At 38.8% G+C, this 24912-nt stretch overlaps 1 protein-coding gene and 1 long non-coding RNA gene across 6 annotated transcripts in view; both read right to left on the reverse strand.

Moving 5' to 3' along the window:
* Window positions 1-2683: 2683 nt before the first annotated feature.
* Window positions 2684-24912, reverse strand: part of LOC127861615 (cell division cycle protein 20 homolog) — a 30900-nt gene continuing 8671 nt past the window's right edge. Inside the window, exons 7-10 of one of the 5 annotated variants that reach the window (XM_052400270.1) lie at window positions 13270-13507; window positions 5553-5747; window positions 4281-4398; window positions 2684-3612 (exon numbers count right to left, since the gene is read on the reverse strand). In XM_052400270.1, the coding sequence (XP_052256230.1) occupies window positions 3428-3612; window positions 4281-4398; window positions 5553-5747; window positions 13270-13507 (736 nt within the window). In that variant the 3' untranslated portion in view covers window positions 2684-3427. Of the gene's footprint in view, window positions 3613-4280; window positions 4399-5529; window positions 5748-13269; window positions 13508-24912 lie in introns of all 5 variants that reach the window. The other 4 variants (XM_052400271.1, XR_008040296.1, XR_008040297.1 and 1 more) reach the window with 4 other exon arrangements.
* Window positions 13540-24908, reverse strand: LOC127861629 (uncharacterized). The gene is made up of 2 exons (XR_008040302.1): window positions 23961-24908; window positions 13540-21890 (listed from the first exon to the last, which is right to left on the reverse strand). It is a non-coding gene; the product is annotated as an uncharacterized LOC127861629 (long non-coding RNA).

Consider the following 24912-nt stretch of genomic DNA (forward strand, 5'->3'; position numbering starts at 1 on the left):
GCATCAGTTTTCATCTCTTATTAAGTTCAACATGTATTACCGACACAGGGTTTTAACTGCATATTAGATACAAAAGCCTAACTTGGTGTAGTGGTAGCAAGGTAACTTTTGCTTATGTGTCTTGTTCTGAGAAAACTGGGCTTAATTCATGTGCATAAGTGTCGTCCCAGATTAGCCTGTGCAGTCAGCACAGGCTTATCAGGGACGACACTCCGCCTAAACTTGATTTTCGGTAAGGAGGGACTTCCTTAAAACTAAAAAAAAAAAAAAGCGGAAAGTGTTGTCCCTGATTCGCCTGTGCGGACTGCACAGGCTAATCTGGAACGACACTTTACGCACATGAATTAAGCCCAGTTTTCTCAGAACAAGACACATGGGGTTTGATCCTCAAGTCAGGCAGAAATTCTCATTATTCATCAATTTCTTAGAATACCCAATGTGAAACTTTACCAACCTTCACATAAAATTGTGTATACTTTATCACATGCCATACCTTGTTTCACATGTAATATAACCATAACAAATATTTTTATCTTAAACGTGTGTGATATACTTTTTAAGTGTTTTCATTGGCTTAGTTTTCGTTCGATTGACCAATTACATTTTGTTATTTTGCTGAAATGATGTTGCAACGTCAAATGATGTCACGAAATGTAAACAACATTCGTATTTATCATTATGTTTGCGTAAATATTTATTTTATTTGCTCATTTAAGAGCATGTGATAAAAAAGATCTGACAATCGTCATTTCATACCATATTTTATTACAATTGTCCAGGAAAATGGTTAGTAAGCGAGCCTTTTAAACAAAATTCCTGACCTCGTTTAATAAAATATGGTATGATATGACAACTCGTGCCAGATCCTATATGTATTTTTTTAAATCTAGTAACAAAATATCAGAGAACGAAATCAAACAAATGTATTTTAAACATACAGAGGGAGGAGAATCAAATTTCTTATTTTGGGACAATTTTTATGACCCCGGTAGGAGTCTGTCCCTCACACTTTGCGTTTAGGTTTCGAAAAATGCTCATAACTTCTATGTCCCTTGAGATGTATGCTCATAATTTCTATGTCCCTTTAGATATAACCTTCATATTTGGTATGCATGTGTATGTGGACAAGGCCTTTCCATATGCACAACAATTTTGACCCTTGTGACCTTGAGGTTGAACTTTGGATCTGCGTTTAGGTTTCGAAATCTGTGTTTAGGTTTCGAAAAATGCTCAATACTTCTATGTCCCTTGAGATATAACCTTCATATTTGGTATGCATGTGGACAAGGCCTTTCCATACACCCACATATTTTGACCCCTGTGACCTTGACCTTGAACTTAGGGTCCGTGTTTAGGTTTCGAAAAAAACTCATAACTTCTATCAAGCAATTATAGGGGGCATAAGTCATCCTATGGCGACAGCTCTTGTTCATATAAACATTGAATACAAACAAGGGCTGTTTGTAAAACATGCATGCCCCCCATATGGGCTCTCCGTTGTAGTGACAGCCATAGTGTGAATATGTTTTTTGTCACTGTGACCTTGACATTTGACCTTGTGACCTGAAAATCAATAGGGCTCATCTGCCAGTCATTATCAATCTACCTATGAAGTTTCATGATCCTAGGCATAAGCATTCTTGAGTTATCATCCGGAAACCATTTGACTATTTTGGGTCACCGTGACCTTGACCTTTGACCTAGTGACCTGAAAATCAATAGGGGTCATCTGCGAGTCCTGATCTATCTACCTATCAAGTTTCATGATCCTAGGCATAAGCGTTCTTGAGTTATCATCCGGAAACCATTTTACTATTTCGGGTCACCGTGACCTTGACCTAGTGACCTCAAAATCAATAGAGGTCATTTGCGAGTCATGATCAATGTACCTATGAAGTTTCATGATCCTAGGCCGAAGCGTTCTTGAGTTATCATCCGGAAACCATCTGGTGGACGGACATAGGGACATCCGGACCGACATGAGCAAAACAATATACCCCCTCTTCCTCGAAGGGGGACATAAAGATGGAAATAGGAACTTTTTAGCGTTGGTCATCTGTTAATAACCAAACGTTGAGTTCTGAGAAACAAGACCATGTAAGCAAGAGATGATAATAACAAAACATGAACAAAGATTTTTTTTTACCAATACATAAACACTTTTTGGGGACTTTTATATGAATGGTTAAATATACCTGCAATTTATAGCAATAGCTGCATTTTTGTTTATAATGGTGTGATCAGGTTCATGACATTCATTGCGTGTTTAATGTATCCAGTAAAAAAGTTGGACAAAATATTATCCCTTTTCATCCTAATGTCCATACTGACAAAATAGCAACCCTCCACTTAAATTTTGGTTTGTTCAACATGTACAGTATCATGGTGTCATTTGATGTTTGGTCATGAAACATTTGATGTTTCAGTAGATGTTTTATTTAGTTTACTGTGGGAATAAAGACAGGAACATGCAGAATAGAAATAATGGGATAAATCAAATACTCGGCAAGAGGTTTATCAGCTTGTAACAAAAACCTGAACTACTCTATAAGGCTCGTTGTTCAGGTTTTCTTTGCCTCGCTAAATAAACTACTCTGTATTCAACAAAAACATTGTATTCTCTTGATAAGTAATGCTCTAATAATACAGACAGTCGTCTTGAAATGGGTACACTATAAAACTATTCATGATCACTTTTATTCAAAAATATATCAAAGATACTACAATGGCATGTTATTACATTCATTGCACATGATTTGAACAATAATTAACACATAATACATAACATAATATAAATGGTTCACATACCACCAGTTTAACCTTCAAGACATTTCATAAGGAAAATATAATCAACATGAAAAAAACTTACAGAAAAGATATCCAAAGTTATTAAATATAGGTTTTATTGAGAAAACATGTTCAAACATACTTTAATTTCTTTTGATTCGTTTTTAAAATTTAAAATTTTGATATACAAGAAACCCTGTTCGAACCTCTACTAGCACTACATGTCATACCAAATGTGTGATGTGACATTCAAGCATATAAATGCAGCCAATACTAGTGTATGTAACAATAATCAACAACTCAACAAACTTGGCAATCCAAAACAAATACTGGTACATACATAACAACTTCACTACATACTCTATAAAAACAAGCCGTGTCCTGGGGGCAATGTCATCCACACTACCTAGGCACATACCCTATGAGGTTCCTTATAAGGAAACATTCTTTTTCAGAATAAAGAAAATGGCAAGCAACAAAATGGAAAATTTACAATAGCATTTTAAAACCTTTTAATTAGTTCCATATTCCTTCATTTTTAAACTTGTTGAATCACCAAACTGTGCCACACCCCTTTCCCCATCCTGAATGTGAGCCTTCAAACAAAACATGATTTCGCAACAATTTCACAACCCTCCCCTCATCTGATCTTTGACAGATGTGTAATAGTATGGTCCTTGGCTATTAAAGTAGACTTCTGAGACTTCTTCTTGTCCTTGTCCACAGCAAAACACTTCCACAGCCTCAACGTCTCGTCCGCCCCAGCAGAGACCACCGTAGTGCCGTCTGGGGACATGGCCATGTGCAGCACACGAGAAGTGTGCCCTGCAAATACAACAGATACATTTAATGCATTTCAGATGTACCATATTACATGTTTAATTCTAAATAAGTTGTTAGTTTTTGGTAGAGCAAACCTATTATTCTAAGCTTTTCACACAGTGGAATATACAATTCCATCCGCAAAAACTGGATCTCGTTTCAAGTATTTTTGTAACTGAGCATGAAATAAAATTGGATGTTTCACCAAGAGCAACAAAAATATATTAATTGCAGCTAGAAAGCTCTGCTAGTAAATAAACTCTCTTTGGAGTCTTCTTTCTGGGAAGAATCCGTCCTTGGTGTATTTAGAGGTCTTATGAGCACTCTAAGCTTGGATACTTTACCTGGATCTTATTCATCCAAAGAAGACATTATATTTATTACATCATAATCAACTTAAACTAAGAATAAGAGATGTTGGTCATTGAAATCATTTTCTTAAACCAAAATATAATAATTAGCTGCTACAATTTGTTTGCTTTTATGGAATTTTTTGACAGGAAGTCTCTTCTAAACAAAAATCCAGTTTAGACTGGAAGAGTTGTCTCTGATTAGGCCCTTGTCTTGGTTGACACCTGATGCACATGCATGAAGCAGAATTTTTCCAGGACACAAATCCATAGGGATCTGGGTGTGTTTGAATCTAGGCCACTGTACAGCGTGTCACCTACCAGTGAGTTCTGCCACTTTAGTCATGCCAGGATACTTCCATATGGTAAGCTGGTTGAGTGCAAACCCGTGACTGGATATCAGCTCCTTGTACTCCTTGGACCACAGCAGAGCGCACACCTGTACACAAGCAGTGGTCATTGAATAGTTACCATACCAACACACGGTGCAATTAAGTTGAAAAACAAAAATCAATCTTTATTTTAATCTTCTACCCAGAAACATAGCCAACTATTTGCAGGAATCCTATATAATAACAAGATGCGTTTGTGAAACACAATGTCCCCCTATATGATGTTTGACCTTGAAGGATGACCTTGACCTTGTGAAGGATGACCTTGACCTTTCACCACTCAAAATGTGATGCTCCAGGAGATACACATGCATGCCAAATATCAAGTTGCTATCTTCAATATTGCAAAAGAATTCATAAAATAAGCGATTTGGGCCACATTTATTTGACCTCTGACCTTGAAGGATGACCTTGACCTTTCACCACTCAAAATGTGCAGCTCCATGAGATGCACATGCATGCCAAATATCAAGTTGCTATCTTCAATATTGCAAAAGAAATCATAAAATAAGCGATTTGGGCCACATATATTTGACCTCTGACCTTGAAGGATGACCTTGACCTTTCACCACTCAAAATGTGCAGCTCCATGAGATACACATGCATGCCAAATATCAAGTTGCTATCTTCAATATTGCAAAAGTATTTATAAAATAAGCGATTTGGGCCACATATATTTGACCTCTGACCTTGAAGGATGACCTTGACCTTTCACCACTCAAAATGTGCAGGTTCATGAGATACATATGCATGCCAAATATGAAGTTGCTATCTTCAATATAGCAAAAGTTATTGCAAAATGTTAAAGTTGGCGCAAACAGACCAACGGACCAACAGACCAACAGACAGACAGGGCAAAAACAATATGTCCCCCACTACTATAGTGGGGGACATAAAAAGGCATCTAGTCTGACTGTGTTAGCTGCATTTAGCCCCAGGTCATTGGGCAGGTGTTTAAAACTTAAATAGGATTGATTAAAATGATTTACACTAATCAAAACAAGACATTTAATAAACCAGTCCACATTTTTATAACTATGAAAGGGAGATAATGTCAGAATAAACAAAACATACCAATTTACAATAAAAAATACACCTACTTTAACTGAAATATTAAGCCTTTTACTAATGAAATCTTCTTTAAAAGGTTACTAGAATAATACACAAATTCAATGTACCTGAGACTTTGTGTCCACCATACCTGAGACTTTGTGTCCACCGTACCTGAGACTTTGTGTCCACCATACCTGAGACTTTGTGTCCACCGTACCTGAGACTTTGTGTCCACCGCGTTGAGACTCGAGCCTACGCTGACATTCCAGAAGCGTATGTGTCTGTCTGCAGTGCCCCCTCCGCTAGCCAGCACGTTGTGTTGCCATGGACACCAGGAGACAGCCTACGCAACAACATATGGTATGTTTCATTAATATTATGTGTGTCCATTTGAATCTTGTTTTTTTGGTGCATAACCCACACTTAGGAGGATAGAGGTGTAGGAACTAAATTTAGAGTGCAAATGTATTCAACAAGTTATAAAATATTTTTGTTTGATTCTAGAGCAATCTTTCTAAGTTTGTATTCTAAAATCTTTTGCTTGAGTAGTGCATTTATCTTAACTCAATCTTTCTACAACGTGCATTTACCATCAATGGTAACATTTAATCATAAAAAAATGGTATGAGATTCATTTTATATTAAACAATTGATCTTATGCTCTTCGATTTTTTTATACTGTAGGATTCAATATGACGTCAATTTATCAAGGCAATACTGCAGTGAACTTAGCATTCTATTAAATGAAGCTTAAATACAAGTTAAACAAGCAAATTTGGTCAAATGATATCCCCTCATAAGTTTGTGACAGACTGACAGACAGACTAATAACACCATAACTATTACCTCCACCTTTGGCCATGGATAATAATGCTTCAATTTTGTGTAAATGTAATTCAGGGCTCGAATTTAACTTTTTTTTCTACTTGCAAAACATTGCGAGCAGCTTTAATACCAACTCGCAAATTCAAAAACATTCTCGAAAATTTTGCTGGAAACATAATTAAACTTCGTTTTTTGTACTCAACGGTTAACTTTGCTTTATCTTTCCTATTGTTATTTACGCCTGTGGGCAAAAAGAAACTAGTTATTTTTCGCTTTGACGCCATGTCTGTTCAAGTTCAATGAACACGTGTGAATTAGTAGACTGTTCAACTTTCTCTGTACCAATACAATCCGCGTATCTGTACTATAAGTATACCAGTCTACATACAAGGTGTGGGCTTCCGCATACGGGTATATGGACGTTCTATGACTTACGGTTTAGCGTTCAGAAAGTCGAGCACATTAGCGATATTACTTTTTTTCACTATTTCTTTACTCGCAAAAAATTACTAGTGGCTTAAAACTTAACTCGCAATCCGTATTTTTCACTCGCATTTTGCGAGTGTGCGAGTGTTAATTTCGAGCCCTGGTAATTGTAACTTCAATTATACAATATTTTTTATTTTGGTTTAAGATTTTGTACAAGCATAGCAAAATATGTTAAAATTGTTTCATGATTGTGCATATGGAACTTATATTAATTCTTAAGAACTATTTTAAAACTTAAACCGCTGCCCATATAGTTGTGTTATATGCGGAGAGGTTTTGCAGGTCACAGATATTTCGGGTCGACTATGACACATGCCCGCGGAATCGGTCGTACCCCCTCCTTCATTTTTTAACGTATTTACGCGAATTGCGGAAATGACCCCCGGACAACCCAACCCACGGAAATCCCTGGATCTGCAGAAAAATCACACCCCTCAGGGCCCTCAATCCATTTTAGGGGAAGCGGGTCGCTACCAGGGGGAATTTTCGCGGCGTTTTCCCTTTTGGGAGGATTTTTTACTAACTATCTAATTATTACATTTGTACATGTTTGTACTATATTCATTGCTTATTTCATAATTTAGTATGTTTGACAAGATTAAATTAAAATAGAATTGAGATATAATAATCATGAGACATCTATCTATATAAAAAAAAATATATATATTTTTTTTTTTTTTTTTTTTAGGGGGAATTTTCCCCCCAAAAGGGGAAAAAAGTATACTTTTCAGGGGGGGAATGCAGCCTAATTTCGGCCGTGGATTTGACAGATTGAGGGCCCTGCCCCTGAATAATGATTTCAGAATCACTCTCATTGGATTTCCTTCTTTGTCTTTAAAAAACTAGCCATAGGTTGTGTTACAATTTCACTTTAAACCACATTAATTCTGCTCTTTCAAGCTCTTCTGTAGATTACTAGTAGTAAGGTTTTTGGAAAGAATGAAATACAGTTATACTGACAGTCTCCACAAAAGTCTGCCAACAATGCCAATAAAATGCACAAGGGCCAGTAAATTTAACTATAATACTGACCATCATGGCAGTGAATAACTCTGGTGAAGACCTTATTTACAATTGACTGGCAGGGTAAATAAAATATAGGCAAGTAATAATTACAGGTTTTCCAGCAGCACCTTTGAAAAAAGCTAGGAAAATTATTTACAAAAAACTAGGAAAATGTAGGAAGGTTGAAACAAAAACTACTAAGAAGTTTACTACCTTTTCATCTTTTCCCTACCTGATGACCACAGTAACTGTACAGATTTCATACTTGTAACAGGACTGTTAAGCTGACTAATGGCTATATTCCAGATAGTCACTCAACCTCCACCTCGACTCATACCTGACTAAGGAAGCAGGAGTGTGATTTTTCCGCAGATCTGCGGATTTCCGCGATCGGGTGTCCGGGGTCATTTCTGCGATTCGCGTAAATTCAAAAAAATGGGTGAAAGTACCACCGAATCCGCGGGTGTATTTCATAAGCGGCCCGAAAAATCCGCAGCCTGCAAAACCTCTCCGCATATTACACTGGTATTCTGTCTTAGCATTTTTTGAAACAAGCGATGTCATTGGCTGTCGTTTCCCAATCTTCCAATTAAAATAGGTCTTTTAAAATGTGTTTCATATTTCTTTGCTGATTCGATTGCAAATGGCGACTTTGTGAGGCGTTAATGAAGACGAACGAACGAATCTCACAAAATCTTGGAGATTTAACACTTATTGAAAAAAAAATTAAATGGGAAAGGGAAGAAACAACAATGGATATAAATCAGAAAGCAATACCACTTTCTGAATGGGTACCGAAGATCGACTGTCTTGGTAAGGATGAAGTCATATTCTATTCATGTGAAAAAATCTTGAACTACATAAGCTGTGGTAAATTGTTGTTAGTTGAACACTGTAACATTGCTGACCTTATGTATTATTTAAAGGCATTGAGCTCAAACGAAAGATGGCTGTCATCTTTCACAGGTATACTATCGGAACACTCATTGATTTTGATCACAATTAAATTTACTGGTAACTTTGCATAACATGTTAAGAGTAGAGGAAGAGATTGGTATTCACAGTGTTTTCTAAGTCAAGGAGAGCTGGAGGAGTAGACAAAGCGTGAATGTGTTTTGTTGGGCACCTATTGTATACAATCCGTTTAGTAGCAAATGTCAAAATAATTGGTTTATAACTATATACATGAATTGCGTAAATTACATTTTAATAGGTGTTAAAAAATGTTTGATTTGAATAACACGAGCGATATATTTTTGTTGCGACCCTAAAATTTGCTTTGCTTTTTTGAATTGACTTTGTATCAGAAAATTGTTTGTTTGAAACGTTGATAGGCAACGATCCTCGCATTAAAATATTACCATTCGAAACAATAATTAAAACTCTCACCTGAAAAAATGTCACAAATAGCAATTTTTAGTACCGACATAAGTGGGTTTCCTCAAATTAAATGTTGTTTACCATCTTGTACTTCAAGATTCAAGTGGTATATAAAACTAAAACAAGATATACAGCGTATTTTTCAGGTTACCCACTCTTTGAAATAACTAAAACTAACAAAATAAACATTAAGTTGTACGAGTTGTACGAGCTTTTGTTTCGGTATTCATAAAAAACACGTTGAGTGATGCTCAAGGAACAACTTCACTACCTCACCACATCCTCCCTCAGGCGAGGAACCTTTAGCTGTCCCTTCGAGGGGACCGTTAGATAAAATCACGTGTGTAATTATACTGATCAAATTTAACTGAGGTTGGGTTAAGTGGAGGAACGTTTCAGAATATAGCCATAAGTTTTCATTTTTAGTCATCACAGAGCAGGGTTCCCGCTGTCCATCACCATTGGCGCCAATGGTGACAACAAAAATATTCTGGCGACTAATTTTCGCAAATGGCAATTTGTCGAAAATCGCTTTTTTTCTGCTTCATATTTCCTTCAAATGACATAAGACGCTCTGTTTACCAGCCGCTTAACGGCAGTCGTTATGCAATCAATTTCTGTGATGCAAGCAACATTGCTGAAATCAATGGAGCATGCAAATGTCGCAAAGTGGCATGCAATGGTGATAATTGCATTCTATACATAGATGGTAACGTCACTACGTTATTGTCAGAAAGACCGGTGTGTACACAATGTGATAATTGCGATTATCTGGGGTGTTGTTACAAGTTAGCTTAATTGGTCGGCAGTTTTATTGCTTCAGAGATAAGGCAACATTGAAATATAACGACAAAGCGCTTCAATATGAAGTGTTTGTCACAGTGTTCACAGCCGATTCAAGACCGCTACTTTGACAACCATGACAATCAAAAAGGTAAGTATCGATTGTTTTTAGAAAAATCGGTGTAATTATAGAAAATAATTAAACATTTTACATGAATTGGTTCTATTTAAAAGTGACATGATACTTCTGTTTTACTCGCCAAAATGGCAAGTTCAAAGAGTAAAACGACTTTAAGAAAGTGAACATATGATTCTGATAATGTTGGGACTCATTCAAAAATGAAAACGGTCCTCCGCTAACATTCACCAGCTAACAAAGAAAAACCAAACAAAGACAATTGTTAATCAGAATTTCCTTTCCTTCAATATGTTTTCCAACACACAATCTATGCTGTGTGAACTCTTTATATCAATTCATTCACTTCCAGATGTACTGTTTAAACAAGAGGGCCTGAAAGGCACAAAGTCGCTCACCTGAGATAACAAGATATTATTGGGACAAATCTTTTGACCAAGTTTCATGAAGATCGGAAAATAAATGTGGCCTCTAGACTGTTAACAAGGTTTTACTATAGCCTTATAATAAGGAAAAATGCCCCGCCCCCTGGCAGTCATGTTTTTCAACCAACCGGCATCATTTTTGAACTCGTCCAAGATATTAACGGGATGAATCTTTTGACCATGTTTCATGAAGATCAGACAATAACTGTGGCCTCTAGAGTGTTAACAAGATTTTACTATAGCCATATAAGGAAAAATGCCCCGCCCCTTGGCAGCCATGTTTTTCAAGCAAACGTAACCATTTTCGATCTCATCCAAGATATCATTGAAACCAATCTTCTGACCAAATTTCATGAAGATTGGACAATAAATGTGGCCTCTAGAGAGTTAACAAGGCAAATGTTGACGCGGCACAACGGACAAAAAGCAATCACAAAAGCTCACCATGAGCACGTTGTGCTCAGGTGAGCTAAAAACGATGAACATAATTAAGAACATGAAAATCAATTTGACATTTGATATACAGTCAAAACTGACCTAACGGCCACCTGAATTTACCGGTCACCTGCAGACAACGGTCAGTCTGGAATCCCCCCGACGAAAAACACTCTATATTACACCTGAATTTAACGGCCACCTGTCCATAACGGCAAACGGCCACTATATTTAACTCCGAAATTTATGTTTGAACTGAAATCAACGGTCACGTGTCAGTCGTCTCGAGTCGCGAAAATTAAAAAAACTGCACATCATTTGTCCGTCTATTTTGCGGTTAAAGCGTTTGGTAGCGGTAATTGCCTTTGATATTATAAATACAGCCCGCTGCGAGTAAACAAATAATAAGGTGTTGAGAAGGTTTGTTTTCCGGGGATCATTGTGGGGGTTTCTTGAACAAAAAATATGTCAGAGTTTTTGACACGTTTAAAGTAATAATCGCTAATTATATGACCGCTAATTAGTACATTGTACTTACAACATTGAGTATCGATTTTAAAATAACATTTTCGGATCATTCTTTAAAAGAGCTTTCTAGCGTTCACAACACTTTTAAAAGCAATCGGAATAATAAATCACGGAATAACAATAAGTGGTAAACTTAAGTTCCTCACATTAGAGGAGCGAGTCAAATGTTTGAAACTATTTGCATCTGGAAAAAAATTGCGTGTAATAGCAAGTGAGCTCTGTGTTGGACGTACGCAAGTATAGAGTGTGCTTAAGCGTAAGCGAGAAATTATGGAGAAGTATGAATCGAATGCAAATGTGAGTTTGAAGCGTTGTATTTTGTATGAGGTTGTTAAATTAAAATGCCTTTTGTGTGATGTTTGCGTACGAATAAATTTTAACAAACTTTTTGCGCCTTTTTCTTTGAATTAGAACGGTACAATATCACCGTAATATCTGAATATGAAAGCGAATCCGCTTTTTAGACTTGTACGGACGTGACGTAAACGGCACGTCACAAGTTTTATTTACTGAATGATCGAGATGCATGAGTAAACAATTATACTAGCGTTGATAAATTCATTGCTTTAGATTAACAACAATATGAAATTAAATCAATCTATAAGATGTTATTATGTATTATTCAATGTAAGTAAATTCTGTTATCATGCTTAGTTAACAGCAATGAGCATCTGTTCAACACTGTATGCAAACGACTGGGTGGGGCAATGAGGTAGCACTACTACCAACTGACAAACCATCTTAAAATTGTGATCCGAATTCAACGGTCACCTGTGGACAACGGTCACTTTGGCCATTTCCCTTGACTGACCGCTGAATTCAGGTTTGACTGTACACAAATGCATATTTTTTTGACTGTTGTGCTATGGGCTCTATGTGGTAGGTCATGTGCTAGCACACATTAATATTATTTATATACTACACATTTATTGATTATTATTAGTACTATATTAATATTATTTCCTGTGTTGTATTTTCAGATTACCAGAAAGCTGCTGAAGCTTCCAAACTGTGGCAACATATTCAGGCTGCTAAGAAGGTGTCAATCAACAAGACTTACAACTGATTGAATGTGTCTTTATAAAATGAACACTGTTAAATGTGTTGTTATTATTAATAATACTGTTATTAAATCAATTCATTTAACATACTGTAAAATGCTCAGTTTTTGTTTGTATTATAATAATATGATCTTCATTGCCCAAATGTAGCCCCAGTGTGGCGAGAACTTTTTTTAATTTGGCAAAAGCAGTGTTTTTTTCACCATTTTGGGAATGGGGCCGGGTCCCTTTGGATTGGGAAAATTCGCTGCGTTTTGACTAAATTTGGGAAATTAGTGCTGTTGTTGTTTTGCTAACAAATGCTTCAAAATTGAAGATACAAGTGTGTCCAGTATTATATTTACTACGGTTGCTCTTATATGGATGCAGAGCTCAGTCCAACTTTCATGTATCAGGTGACCAGTGACACCAGAACCCACAAAGACTACCAAATATTGTTAGCTCAACAACCTGAAGGTCCTATTTTGAAACAAAATCTCTAAAACACATTAAAAGACAGTTTTACCTTATCCCAAAAAGTGCCAAATTAATGAAAAACTAGGAATAATAGGAGGTTTTAGACAAAACTAGGGCACATTTCAAAAACTAGGAAAACTAGAAAAACTAGGAAATACTAGGAACGCTGGAAAACCTGTAATTAAGATATTATCAGACCTTGAGGTCACAAATGGACTGGTGACTTTGAGATAGACTATACTAAAATTGTCTTTGTTACAGTCTCATTCCTATAAACAAAACAATTGTAAAGTATACTTAAGGAATTAATTTCCAGTCAACAAATCAGAGCCCCTAACTCACCTTGACAGCGGCCAAGTGTTGTGAGAAGCAGTGGACGGGCTGGGGTGCAGTCTGCGTAGACTGGACATTCTGCGCGGACCACACATTAAGGATGTTGTCGTTGCCACCGCTGGCGAGGTACTTGTTGTCCGGGGACCACTGGAGGCCACATACCTCCTGGGTGTGACCCGCGAAGGTGCCCACATGATGCTGAGGTACACGTACATCATGGTTGTGGATGTTACCACTACGGGAACCACTGGGAATAATCAGAGAAGAAAAAAGTAGATCTTAGAGACTTGATGAAGAACGTTATTACCAATATGGATCAGAAATAAAAACTTAACAAAAGGTGGAAATAGGTATATACTACATGTATTTGTCATGTTTAATTTTGGTAGATAAAGTAACCTCCAATTATAAAATTGTTATTTTGCGAAAATAAGTTGTATGTTATAATGTTCACAATATTTTATTAAGTACAGAAAATGTTACATCAAAATATTGAAATCAATATTATTACTGAGCCCTTTCACCATGCATGAGTACATAGATCCTAAAAAGGCTTCAAATCTGAGCAAACCTAGTTACAAATATACCAGTGTATGGCTTAATGCCTTAAAGATTTTCAAACAATGTACAAAGTATCTGATTGAATGTTGTTTTATGGCCATATTCCGTCACTTTCCCCGCTTATTATAGTATTTTTATCTTAGAATTGTTTGTTCATTGTTTGTTTTTTTTGAATTGTCAAGAAATGAATGCAATGTTATTAAATTAAAATATAACAAGAGCTTGTCACAGTAGTGCCAAATCCCTGCCGAAATGTGTTTTCTTGTATGAGAACATTTTGTTTTAGGGAGTAGAATAATATATTTGTAAAACATGGCACCTGTGTCATCTACCCGGTATTTATATTTCAAGGATCAATTAGTTACATAGTGTTGGAGTTATGCTGTAGAGAATATAATATATGGAAATGAAAAAAGGGAGGTAATTAAAAAACAAATTTTCTTAAAATAAAATTCATTTTAATTATTAAATACTTACCTGCTATCCCTAGCTATACCTTTCTAGGAGCGTTAGCTTCTCCAGCAATCTTCAAGTGCCGGAATTAGGCCACCTCTCTTACTGAAAACAGATCAGGTTAAACATAGTACAATGTAACCTAACTGGAAATCAAGAACCGTAACTCATCTTATTTGTCATGCAATTATGAAAATATTAAACAATGAGTGGGGTGGGAGGTGGGACTTACCGATAGCAGGTAAGTATTTAATAATTAAAATGAATTTTATTTTAAGAAAATTTGTTTTAATGTCATAAATACATACCTGCTATCCCTAGCTGATTTTGAAGCTGTGGCGGGAGGTACTCGTTATATTTTCCCATCACAGCAAAAACCCATAACCAGGTTTTTCAGCCAGAGATAGTAGAAATATGTCCTCAGATAATCTTTGTTAGTACAGTATTGTACCTTAGTTTCTGGATAGCGCCAGCACAAATACGCCATGGAAGAAACTACTTTTTGAGAACCGCAAGAGAACCCAACATATATAAATTTTGTTGTTGACACTCAAGAGAACAAAGATAGAAAGAGGAAAAGGTGGTTAGATTCCTCCAGAAAGCAGCTTGAAGCACTTCAGAAAGTGGAACATTATTAATATACGCTCAAGAAGCCGAAAGAGCTCTTAATTCATGCGGTTTAATCTTAAACCGGGATAAATCCCTAGATGAGAGAGATGAATAAGCTTTCTTAATAGTCGATGCTACCCAACGAGAAATAGATGCAGCAGATACACCCCCCCCCCCTTTTAATGGAATGAAAAGTCTTTTGCAAGAACCTCAAATAGACTTTACTTTTTTAAGATAGCACTTCAGCGCCCTGACCAGGCAAAGAAGTCTATCATCATCTTCGTGTCTACAAGTATTAGAAAGACTTGGAACTTTGAAAGGTTTAGAAGCCATAGAGGGGAGTTGATTTTTAGCAAGGAATCCTGGCTGACACAACAACGTTACAGATCCATCTGAGGAATCAAAACGAAGATGACCATCCTCGATAGAAAGAGCATGAATTTCACTTCTCCTTTTGGCTGAAGCCATAGTAAGAAGGAAAACGGTCTTCCAAGTTAGCAACTGTAAAGAAGCTTGATCTAGAGGCTCATATGGAGCCTTAGTAAGCGACTTAAGAACACAAGCCAAATCCCATTTAGGTGCCAGTGTACAAGAAACAGTACGTTTAAGTTCAATAGATCGAATCAGTTCCGAAATTGCTGGATCAGAACAGAATTGGGATGTTTTAGTAAAAGCCAATGTATGAGAAATCATAAATCTGTATCCTTTGATGGAACTAAGAGAAAGTTTCTTATCATCAAAAAGATAGATGAGAAAATCCGCTATGTGTCTAGCAGAGGGATTGAGGGGATCAATTTTCCCTCGAATACACCAATTAGAGAATAGTTTCCATCGAGCATCATAGACTGCTCTGGTGGATTTTCTTCTTGCATAAGCAATGAGGTTTGAAGCCCTGACAGAAAAGCGTTTCTTCTGCAGAGAATGCCTGATAACGGCCAGACGTGTAAGTGGAACATTGCTGGATCCGCATGAAGTCTGCCTCTTTGAGACAGAAGATTTGATCTGTGATGAAGTGTCCTGGGATAATCGTACAGGAGACTGAGAAGATCGTTGAACCACGATCTCCTGGGCCACCAAGGGGCAATCAGGAGTATGCGGCACGAACTCACCCTGATTTTCGCCAATATTTGGGAAATCAGAATGGGTGGGGGATAAGCGTAAGCGTCCAGTTGGTCCCAATCGAACGAAAGCGTGTCTACTGCCCACGCTGCTGGATCATAAACCGGACTCACATACAGAAGAAGTCTGTGATTGTGTCTGGTTGCTTATAGGTCGACTAGTGGATAACCGAACATGAGAAAAATCTGATTGGTCACTTCCTGATGAAGTGTCCACTCCGATGGAAGTAATTGGTGTTTGCGAGACAACCCATCTGCCAGGGCGTTGAGACGACCTGGAATATATTTGGCCAGAAGAAAAATGTTGAGCGTCTTGCAAAGAACAAGTAATTCCTTGGTTTCCAGATACAGGGAGTGAGAATGTTTTCCCCCCTGTGCCTGAATGTTAGTCACAACTGATGTGTTGTCTGTTGACACCATCACACAAGAGTCTCGAAGATGTGACTGGAAATGAGATACAGCTAGAAATACCGCTCGCATTTCTAGATTGTTGATATGCAGATGTGACTCCTGATGAGACCACAACCCTGACACTGTCTGACTGAGTGGTTCCAGATGAGCACCTCACCCGTCCTTGCTCGCATCCGTCATAAGATACAAAGACGGTTGAGGAGGAAGAAGGGGCACTCCTGCCAAGAGAGTCTCCTCATCTAGCCACCACTGAAGATGTGGTATTAACTCCGGAAGAATAGGAATCTGCGATAACATTGTAGACAAGTCTGCTACTGAGCTCAGGATACCGTTGAGAGATAGGAACTTTTGAGCTGTTATATGAGATTGGGACATAACCCAATTGACCTTCAGCAGAAGGTCTGATATACGTTGACGAGACACTCTGACCTTGTTGATGTGAGTCAAGAAATTCATTCCCACAAAAGTGAAATCTTGAGCTGGGATGAGGTCTGATTTGTCTGCATTTAAAAGGAGCCCTTATGATAGGAGTTCCTTCCAAGAAAATTCCAGATGTTGCAGAAGCAATTGACGATCAAGCTGGTGTAACAGCCAGTCGTTGAAGTACTGAAGAAGCAGAATACCGTGAAATCGGAGATGTGCTCCTACTGCAGCCATAAGCTTGGTAAAGACTAGAGGAGCTGTTGCCAACCCAAAAGGCATCGCTCGGAACTGGTATACCTGGCCTCGAAATTCAAAACGAAGGTACTTCCGGTAGTTGGGATGTATAGGAGCATGGAAGTATGCATCTTCCAGATCCAAGGACACCCCCAGTGAAGATTTTAATGGAATTCCTTATGAAGGAAGGAGTCTCCATCTTGAAAGTTGGTTTGAGTAGAAACATGTTGAAAACTTTTAAGTCTATTACTGGTCTCCAGGAACCATTTTTCTTTTGAACAAGAAAAAGACGACTGTTATATCCTGGAGAATAAAGGTCTGTTACTCTTTCTACCGCCTATTTTTCCAAGAGACCGAGAATGGACTCTGGAATCTGTGGATGCGGAGATACCAGCTCTACAGGGACGCGAGAAAGTGGAGGTCTGTTTTCGAATGGAAAAGTCAGGCCTTCTTTAACTAGTGAATGAACGCAAGCGTCCGAAGTTATACAAAGCCAACGATTTGAAAAATGTAGAAGTCTGGCCCCTAATGGTATTTTCGGCATCGAAGGAGAAGGCGGTAGAAAGGGTAAGTACCTAGGGCTGATAAGCAGGCGGTCCACCCTTGCCGGTAAAAGGTCTGGAATAACTCTTATCCCGCTTAGACTTGTTCTTCCTACCAGATTTCTTAACAGAAGATTTCTGAGAAACAGAAGGTCTGTTAAATGATGACTGTTTGTTAGGAACTGACCGAGGATTCAAGGAAGGCCTTTTAGAGAAAAGGTTATTCCTCTAATCCTTCTTAACTACTGGATTTGTCATTGGTCTAGAAGCAGGTCGCTTAAAGGCCCTTTTGCGTTGTCCAGAGTTGTTTCTAGCTAAAGAAGCATGAAGTTGATCATCTTCGTCCGCTGAAATTGCGTCTTGAATCCTTCCACCAAAGAAATCCTGATAAGAGAGGTGCCGTTCTGAGAGCATTCATACCCGGTTCTAATAGAAAATCTTTAGGTAAAGAAGAAAGGATAAGATCTCTATGAATCCTTAGCATCTCCGACATTGCAGAAGCAGCATTATGTGAAAGAGACAATGTCGTTCATGAAAGATGAATTAACAAATCACGAAGTTCTTCAGGAACCGAGTCTGACCAATCACACACCAACTGCAAAATAGTTGCTAGCATGAGATCTATCTGGTTGGTAAGACCTAGAGATATGCGTTCTCTCACTTCCCAATGTTCCAACATTGAATAAGGAACAGAAACAGAAGTTGAAGAAGTAGGCATATTAAGCAACAGCTTATTGATGTCAGGATCCTAAACCGGTAATTTGGCAAAATCCAATCTGGAGGTTGGATCTGGTACGGGAGGCTTGTAGCTTCTAGTACGTTCATTATGCTTAGGATCAGGTAAGTCCTTAGGCACCTTCCACAGTTCTCCTCGTTTTGGAATGGTCTTATAAGCTGATTCCAACGATTGAAAAACTGATCAATGCGAGACGTAGCCTTAGAAAGCCTGTTGGGATCAAAAGTACGAACTAATTTTTCCGTAATAGAAATCGTCGAATTAGTACACATCTCCGCAGGTCTTGGGCAATAATCATCACCAAGAGTTTGAAATATCAGTTCATATATCTGATTAATTGATGACAAATATTGATCAGTGTCATCATTGGGATCTACCTCCGAATCGGCCTCATTGTCTACAACACCAGCTGTGTGCATAGAATCAGCAGAAACCAAAGTGGAAATACTAGGCCGATTATCATGCACCAGATTGCGAGTATCTGGTAATGATGAATGACCATCTACACAATCAACACACTGATAATTAAAACCGGAAGATGACGGTAAATTATCAGGATTGACTGGAACGAATTGTCCATAGGAATCTTGAAGCCATAAAGTGTCCGGATTATACGATGTCGCAGTAGGAGGTACCTGAATAGGTAGCGTAGCCGCAACTTGTGGAGCTGAGTGAGTATCTGTAGTGGTGAGAACAACACCAGAAGACAAAGTCTGCGAAGTAGTACCAGTCACAGCAACATTTAATAATGTTAAACTGGAAACTGGAGCTGGTACATAGGATACAGCAACATTACAATCCGAGACAGGATAGTACTGTGTAGGATAATTGTAGTCAGAGGGACACTGTTTACGTGAAGCATAACGACGAGTTTTATCCCTACAATGCCGAAAAACAGATCGGCTTCGATGGGAACGACGTCTCCTAGAATAACGTCTCCTAGAGTCTCGAGATGATCGATACCGATCATATCGACGCCGTGAATGAGGGCTACACGATAAAGGTGATCGGTTAAGACGTCTAGCTCTATTGTCAGTACTAGTTGACGACTCAGATGCCTTTGAAGAAGAAGAGGAGGAGGAATAGTCTGATGAAGATGATCGATGTCTCTTTCTCGATCGATGACCGGTGAACTGTGACCGTTAACCGGTAGTACTGACTGTTGACCGTTGACCGGTAGTATTGACCTGTGACTGGACTGGTCCCTGGTGATCGATGACTGGTGGTATTGACCAGACCGGTGGTTGGTGACCGGTGGTATTGACCGGTGACCATACGTATTGACCGGTGACCAGACCGGTCCCTGGTGACCGGTGGTATTGACTGGTCACTGTTGATAGAAGACCGGTGACCAGACCGGTCCCCGGTGACCAGTTTCATGGACCGGTGACCGGACCCGTCCCTGGTTCAATGGACCGGTGACCGTACCCCGGTGACCGGTACCACAGACTGGTAAACGGACCTGTCCCCGTTGACCGGTTTCACGGATCGGTGCCATGGACCGGTGACCAGACCGGTCCCCGGTAACATACCGGTCATACTATGACCAGTGTTGTCACCAGGCAATGACAGTATGGCGGCTGCCAAATGGTCTGGCATTGGCCGTATTCCTTGACCAATGCCATCGGGCATAGACCGGCTGACGGTTGTCACCATATGGTCTGATGTTTATCGACTTTCTTATGAAGTTAGCATAGAACGAACTCCATCTTGCCCTATACCCAGTGACTGATGCAGCAATTTCTCGTCCGAAGTCTGCAAAGTCACCGGGACTTTCTCATCTGATGAAGTTTCATCTGTCCGTTTTCTGCTTAGAAACGTTCTGCAACGGATTGCTCTCTGCCACGTCGCATCATCCCAAGCACTGCAAACAGAACATTTATGTTCAATGGTACAATTAGTACAAGACAAACAATTCTTGTGGGAATCCCACGAAGCCTTAATGTGTCCACAAGAGCCTCTTATTTGTAAATTCATTCTTAGAAAGAAAGAAATCTACGTAAGAGAACAGTTACTTTGAACAAAATAATCAGTGTTTTTTTTTCAGTTTTGGGGGAAAGGGGTCGGGTCCCCTGAGGGAGAAAAAAATTGTGCGTAAAGGGGAAATTTAAATGCTTAGCAAGTAACAGAACAAAATCAAGTTTTAATAATTTAATTCACCATACATAGAGAAAAACATTATTCCAACTCTTTTTTTCATCAACATGTTATGTTCATGTTCAAAGATCAATTTTTTTTGGCTTTTCTGTGAATTATTTAAATGAGGCATTGATTAAAATTGAATTACACTTCCGAGAGGGGAATTTTTCAAATATTTGGGGGGAAAATATATTCTCTACAGATGGGGGAATGGGTCCGAATAACGCCGAATATTTCATAAAAAAACAACAATGATAATTGAAATAAACAGTAAAGCAAAGCAGAAATACTGTACAATAAAGTCAATACTTGTTGACAAAAAAGGCCACGAAATGCACGTGCACAATTCATGAGCACATGTAAAAACCCGGCAAAGTGTTGATAATCAATTAAATAATAACAAAATAATACGAAAAAAAGATTTCTGAATAAAGCAGAAACGATAAATTATCTAATTCATCAATTTCAAACCCATATACCACGCAGAATATAATAAAAACAACCAAATTTCAGATCCGATGAAAAATGGCAAACTGCACGGCGTTCTCAAGAAAAGTAAGATGAGTTACGGTTCTTGATTTCCGGTTAGGTTACATTGTTCTATGTTTAACCAGTTCTGTTTTCAGTTAGAGAGGTGGCCGAATTCCGGTACTTGAAGATTTCTGGAGAAGCTAACCCTCCTAGAAAGGTATAGCTAGGATAGCAGGTATGTATTTATGACATTAAAACTATGGCCGATAGAGTTATGGTTCTTGGTCACTGCACTTCTCCTAGTTGCCATCTGTTTATATTACAAGTCAGGGCTTTTTTTCCTGACTTTGTGAAGCGGCCCTGGCCCCTCACCTTGTGAAAAAATGAGTCGCGAACTTGTCAAAATTGTGAAAAATTGAGTCGCGAACTTTTCAAAATTGTGAAAAATTGAGTCGCGAACTTCTTAAAATTGTGAAAAAACGAGTCGCGAACTTCTTTAAATTGTGAAATTCAAAGTTCAATGCATTAGCATAGCTAAAGCATGTTAAACACTTGAATATTATCAAAATTTCCTTAAATCATGCAATAAAGGCATATTTTCCTTCTATGAATACTGTATTTGATACAATAACAACACATATACATATATCTGATTTGCAAAACATTCATGTACCAAATGCAACTAAAATACCTGGTCCCAACAATTCTTTACCACAGGAATAACATTTATAAACATAGAACATTTCAAGGGCACATAACTCAGACATGTTCTGGACTTTACAGCTTTAGAACTCTGTTCTTTTTACTCTTGAAAATGTCAATAATTCTCTCAAAATCTGAAGAGGAAAATTCCTTCTTCATGATAATTTTCATGTTCTGTGAGCCTGACCCTCGCCAGTGTATGATGATCTCCCTGGGAGGTTGTCATTTGATCTGAAACATTAGGTATACATTGAAAAACAGTACTTTTGTAAGAAATGTAAACAAGTTATTTTATTTTTCACATTTTTTCACAAAGCATAAATAGACTACATACAAAGTTTGAATCATGAATATGTGTCATGAATATGCATTTAAATGAAAAAAATATATATGAAAAAACCACATTATTACATGTACTTTAACCGAGATTTCCAATCGTAAACAGATACGAATAACAAGTCTCGGTCATCAATACTAGGGGACGTTTTGACTCTACATCTACATTGTACATCGCTGCAATCACGCATGATTATTATGCGACGGGTGGTGAAAGAGTAAGAATAAAGAATGAGGGACAGTAAAGTAAGAAGAGCTTGATAGTTAAAAGACAGAAGGAAAGTAAAGCAGAACACCAGCTACGTTTCGCCCTTCTCCCTCATGCCTCTCCGGCTACGGTGGCCGCTGAGAGGATTGATCCTCAGCCGGCACAGCCACGAGGGGTCATTAGGAGTTACTTTGTAGCTGGAGCTGACAACTTATTCAGAATCTGGTTGTTGCTAGCCCCCGCTTGAAGGATACCAAGTCAGGGGATTCAGCAATGGAGGCTGGTAGGTTGTTCCAGGTGGCAATGATACTTGGAAAAAAGCTGTGGCGATAGTATGAAGTGGATGTCGATAATGGCAGGAACTTGATGGTGTGGTTTGCTCGTGTCCGGCTTGAGCCAGGGGAAAGGTATTTCGAGACTGGTATGTCCACGAGGTCGTTGGTTATCTTGTAGACCATTGTCAGCTTGGCTTTGGTTCTTCTGGACTCTAGAGTTTCCCACTGTAGGTGTTCGAGCATTGATGTGACGCTACTAGTATTGTGATATCTGTTCGTCACATAGCGGGCTGCTCGTCTTTGGACCATCTCCAGGTCGTGGATCTGCTCCTTATGGTATGGGCTCCACACAGTGCCGCAGTACTCTAGGTTGGGGCGAACGAGGGAAAAGTATGCTGCGCTTTTTACCTCTTCGTTGCCTATCCGTAAGTTCCTGCGTAGGAAGCCAAGGGAACTGTTGCCTTTCTTGATCACTTGTTGGATATGTGGCTTCCAGGACATGTCCTTTGTTAGCTCCACCCCAAGGTATTTGGATGCGTCTTCACATGCAAGCGTGTGGCCTTTGAGAGTGTAACTGTACAGGAGTGGTGATCGCTTTCTGCACACTCGCAAAATGCAGCACTTCTCTGGGTTGAAGGACATACCCCAGAGCTTCTCCCAGTCCCATAGGCGACGGAGGTCTTCCTGAAGCACTTCACTGTCCTGCTCCGAGGATATTTCTCTGTACACTACACAGTCATCTGCGAAAAGCCTGGTCTTGGAGGAGACTGTAAGGGGTAGGTCATTAATGTAAACAAGGAAGAGGATCGGTCCCAGAACGCTTCCCTGGGGCACTCCGCTGACTACTGGGGCGGGATCTGAGATTGCTCCGTCGACAGCAACTCTCTGTGTTCTGTCTGTAAGGAAGGCTCGGATCCATTCCAAGGTCTGGCCGCGTATGCCGTAGTGGTGCAGCTTGGTCAGCAGACGCTGGTGTGGAACTTTGTCGAACGCTTTGCTGAAGTCCAGAATGGCAAGGTCATGTTGTTTCCCTTTGTCTAGTGACTTCAGGAGTTCGTCCGACAGAGTTAGGAGTTGCGTTTCACAGCTCCGCCTCCTTCTGAATCCATGCTGACCGTCAGTAAGGATATTGTTCCTGTCCAGGTGTCCCATGACATTGCTGACAATGATATGCTCCAGCATTTTACAGCATATGCAGGTGAGTGATACTGGGCGATAGTTGCTTGCTTTGTACCTGTCTCCCTTTTTGAATATCGCAGACACTGTAGCAGTCTTCCATATATCTGGGATGGATCCAGCTGACAGGCACTTTTGGTATATGAGGGAGAGGTATGGGGCGCACTCGTTTGCCAGTTCTTTTAGTACCCTTGCTAAGAGCCGTTTTGACTAGCTTCCATCAATACATAAGCCGCGGCAGATACTTTCACTTTTATCAAATGACTTTCCTTATAATGTTATCAATTTGCATGTTTCAAATCTTACCCTTCTGTAGAAAGCTTTTGTTTCTTTACTGTTATCCCAAATTTTAATAAATCGGGATTATTTTGCGTTTTTTTTTTATTTTCTTCGTGTAGTAGAGAGCGTTCGGCGTCGCCATTTTTTATAGTGACGTTGCTGGGCAGAGCTTTTACTATTTACGCCGGTTTCACCGGTTACACAACACTTTAAAATCGATTAAAACAAACAAACATCGGTAACGCGAGTCGACAGTTTTTCGCGAATTCGGAATTAAAAACGAGGTTATGAAACTTATATTTCTGTTCCGAAATGGCCGTTTTTGACAGTTTTGAGCACAAAAAGTCCGTTTTTCACGATTTAAAACGGCCGTTTTTGTAAATATTCACGGCCATGTCAGGTTTGTGAATTGGCCGTGTCAAAATTGTGAAATGTCCGTCCACGGCCAATCGCAAAGAAGGAAAAAAAGCCCTGCAAGTTTCAAGTAAATCCCTTCAGTAGTTTTAGAGTTATGCTCCGGACAAAGGTTTCGGATAGACGCACAGACGGACGGACAGGACCAATTATATCCCCTCCGAATTTTTTTTCGGTGGGGATAATAAAAACATAATTGTGATAAATATAACAAAATCTACTATCCTTGGGTTGATAGTGTGTAAGTAGGACGCTAAAAGATCTTCAAATTACTTAAATAATTATAAAATTTAGATTAGACATTATTTACGTCCATTACATTATGCAGATGATTTTATTGTATTTATAAATTAAAAAAATTGCATATTGACACAGACAAAATTCCCCAACTTAACCATTAACACGCACTTGTTCCCCACCCTATGGGCAATGACCCTCCTTCCCCAAACACTGGAAAGAAACACTGAATTGTCATCAAACACCCATGAATAAGAACATTGCATATATTACTTTGACGGGCATTCATGTAATATTTCAACCAATGCACCAGAATCTATGTCGATGT

This window comes from Dreissena polymorpha, chromosome 16 (assembly GCF_020536995.1).
Source record: "Dreissena polymorpha isolate Duluth1 chromosome 16, UMN_Dpol_1.0, whole genome shotgun sequence".
Lineage (NCBI taxonomy): Eukaryota > Metazoa > Mollusca > Bivalvia > Myida > Dreissenidae > Dreissena > Dreissena polymorpha.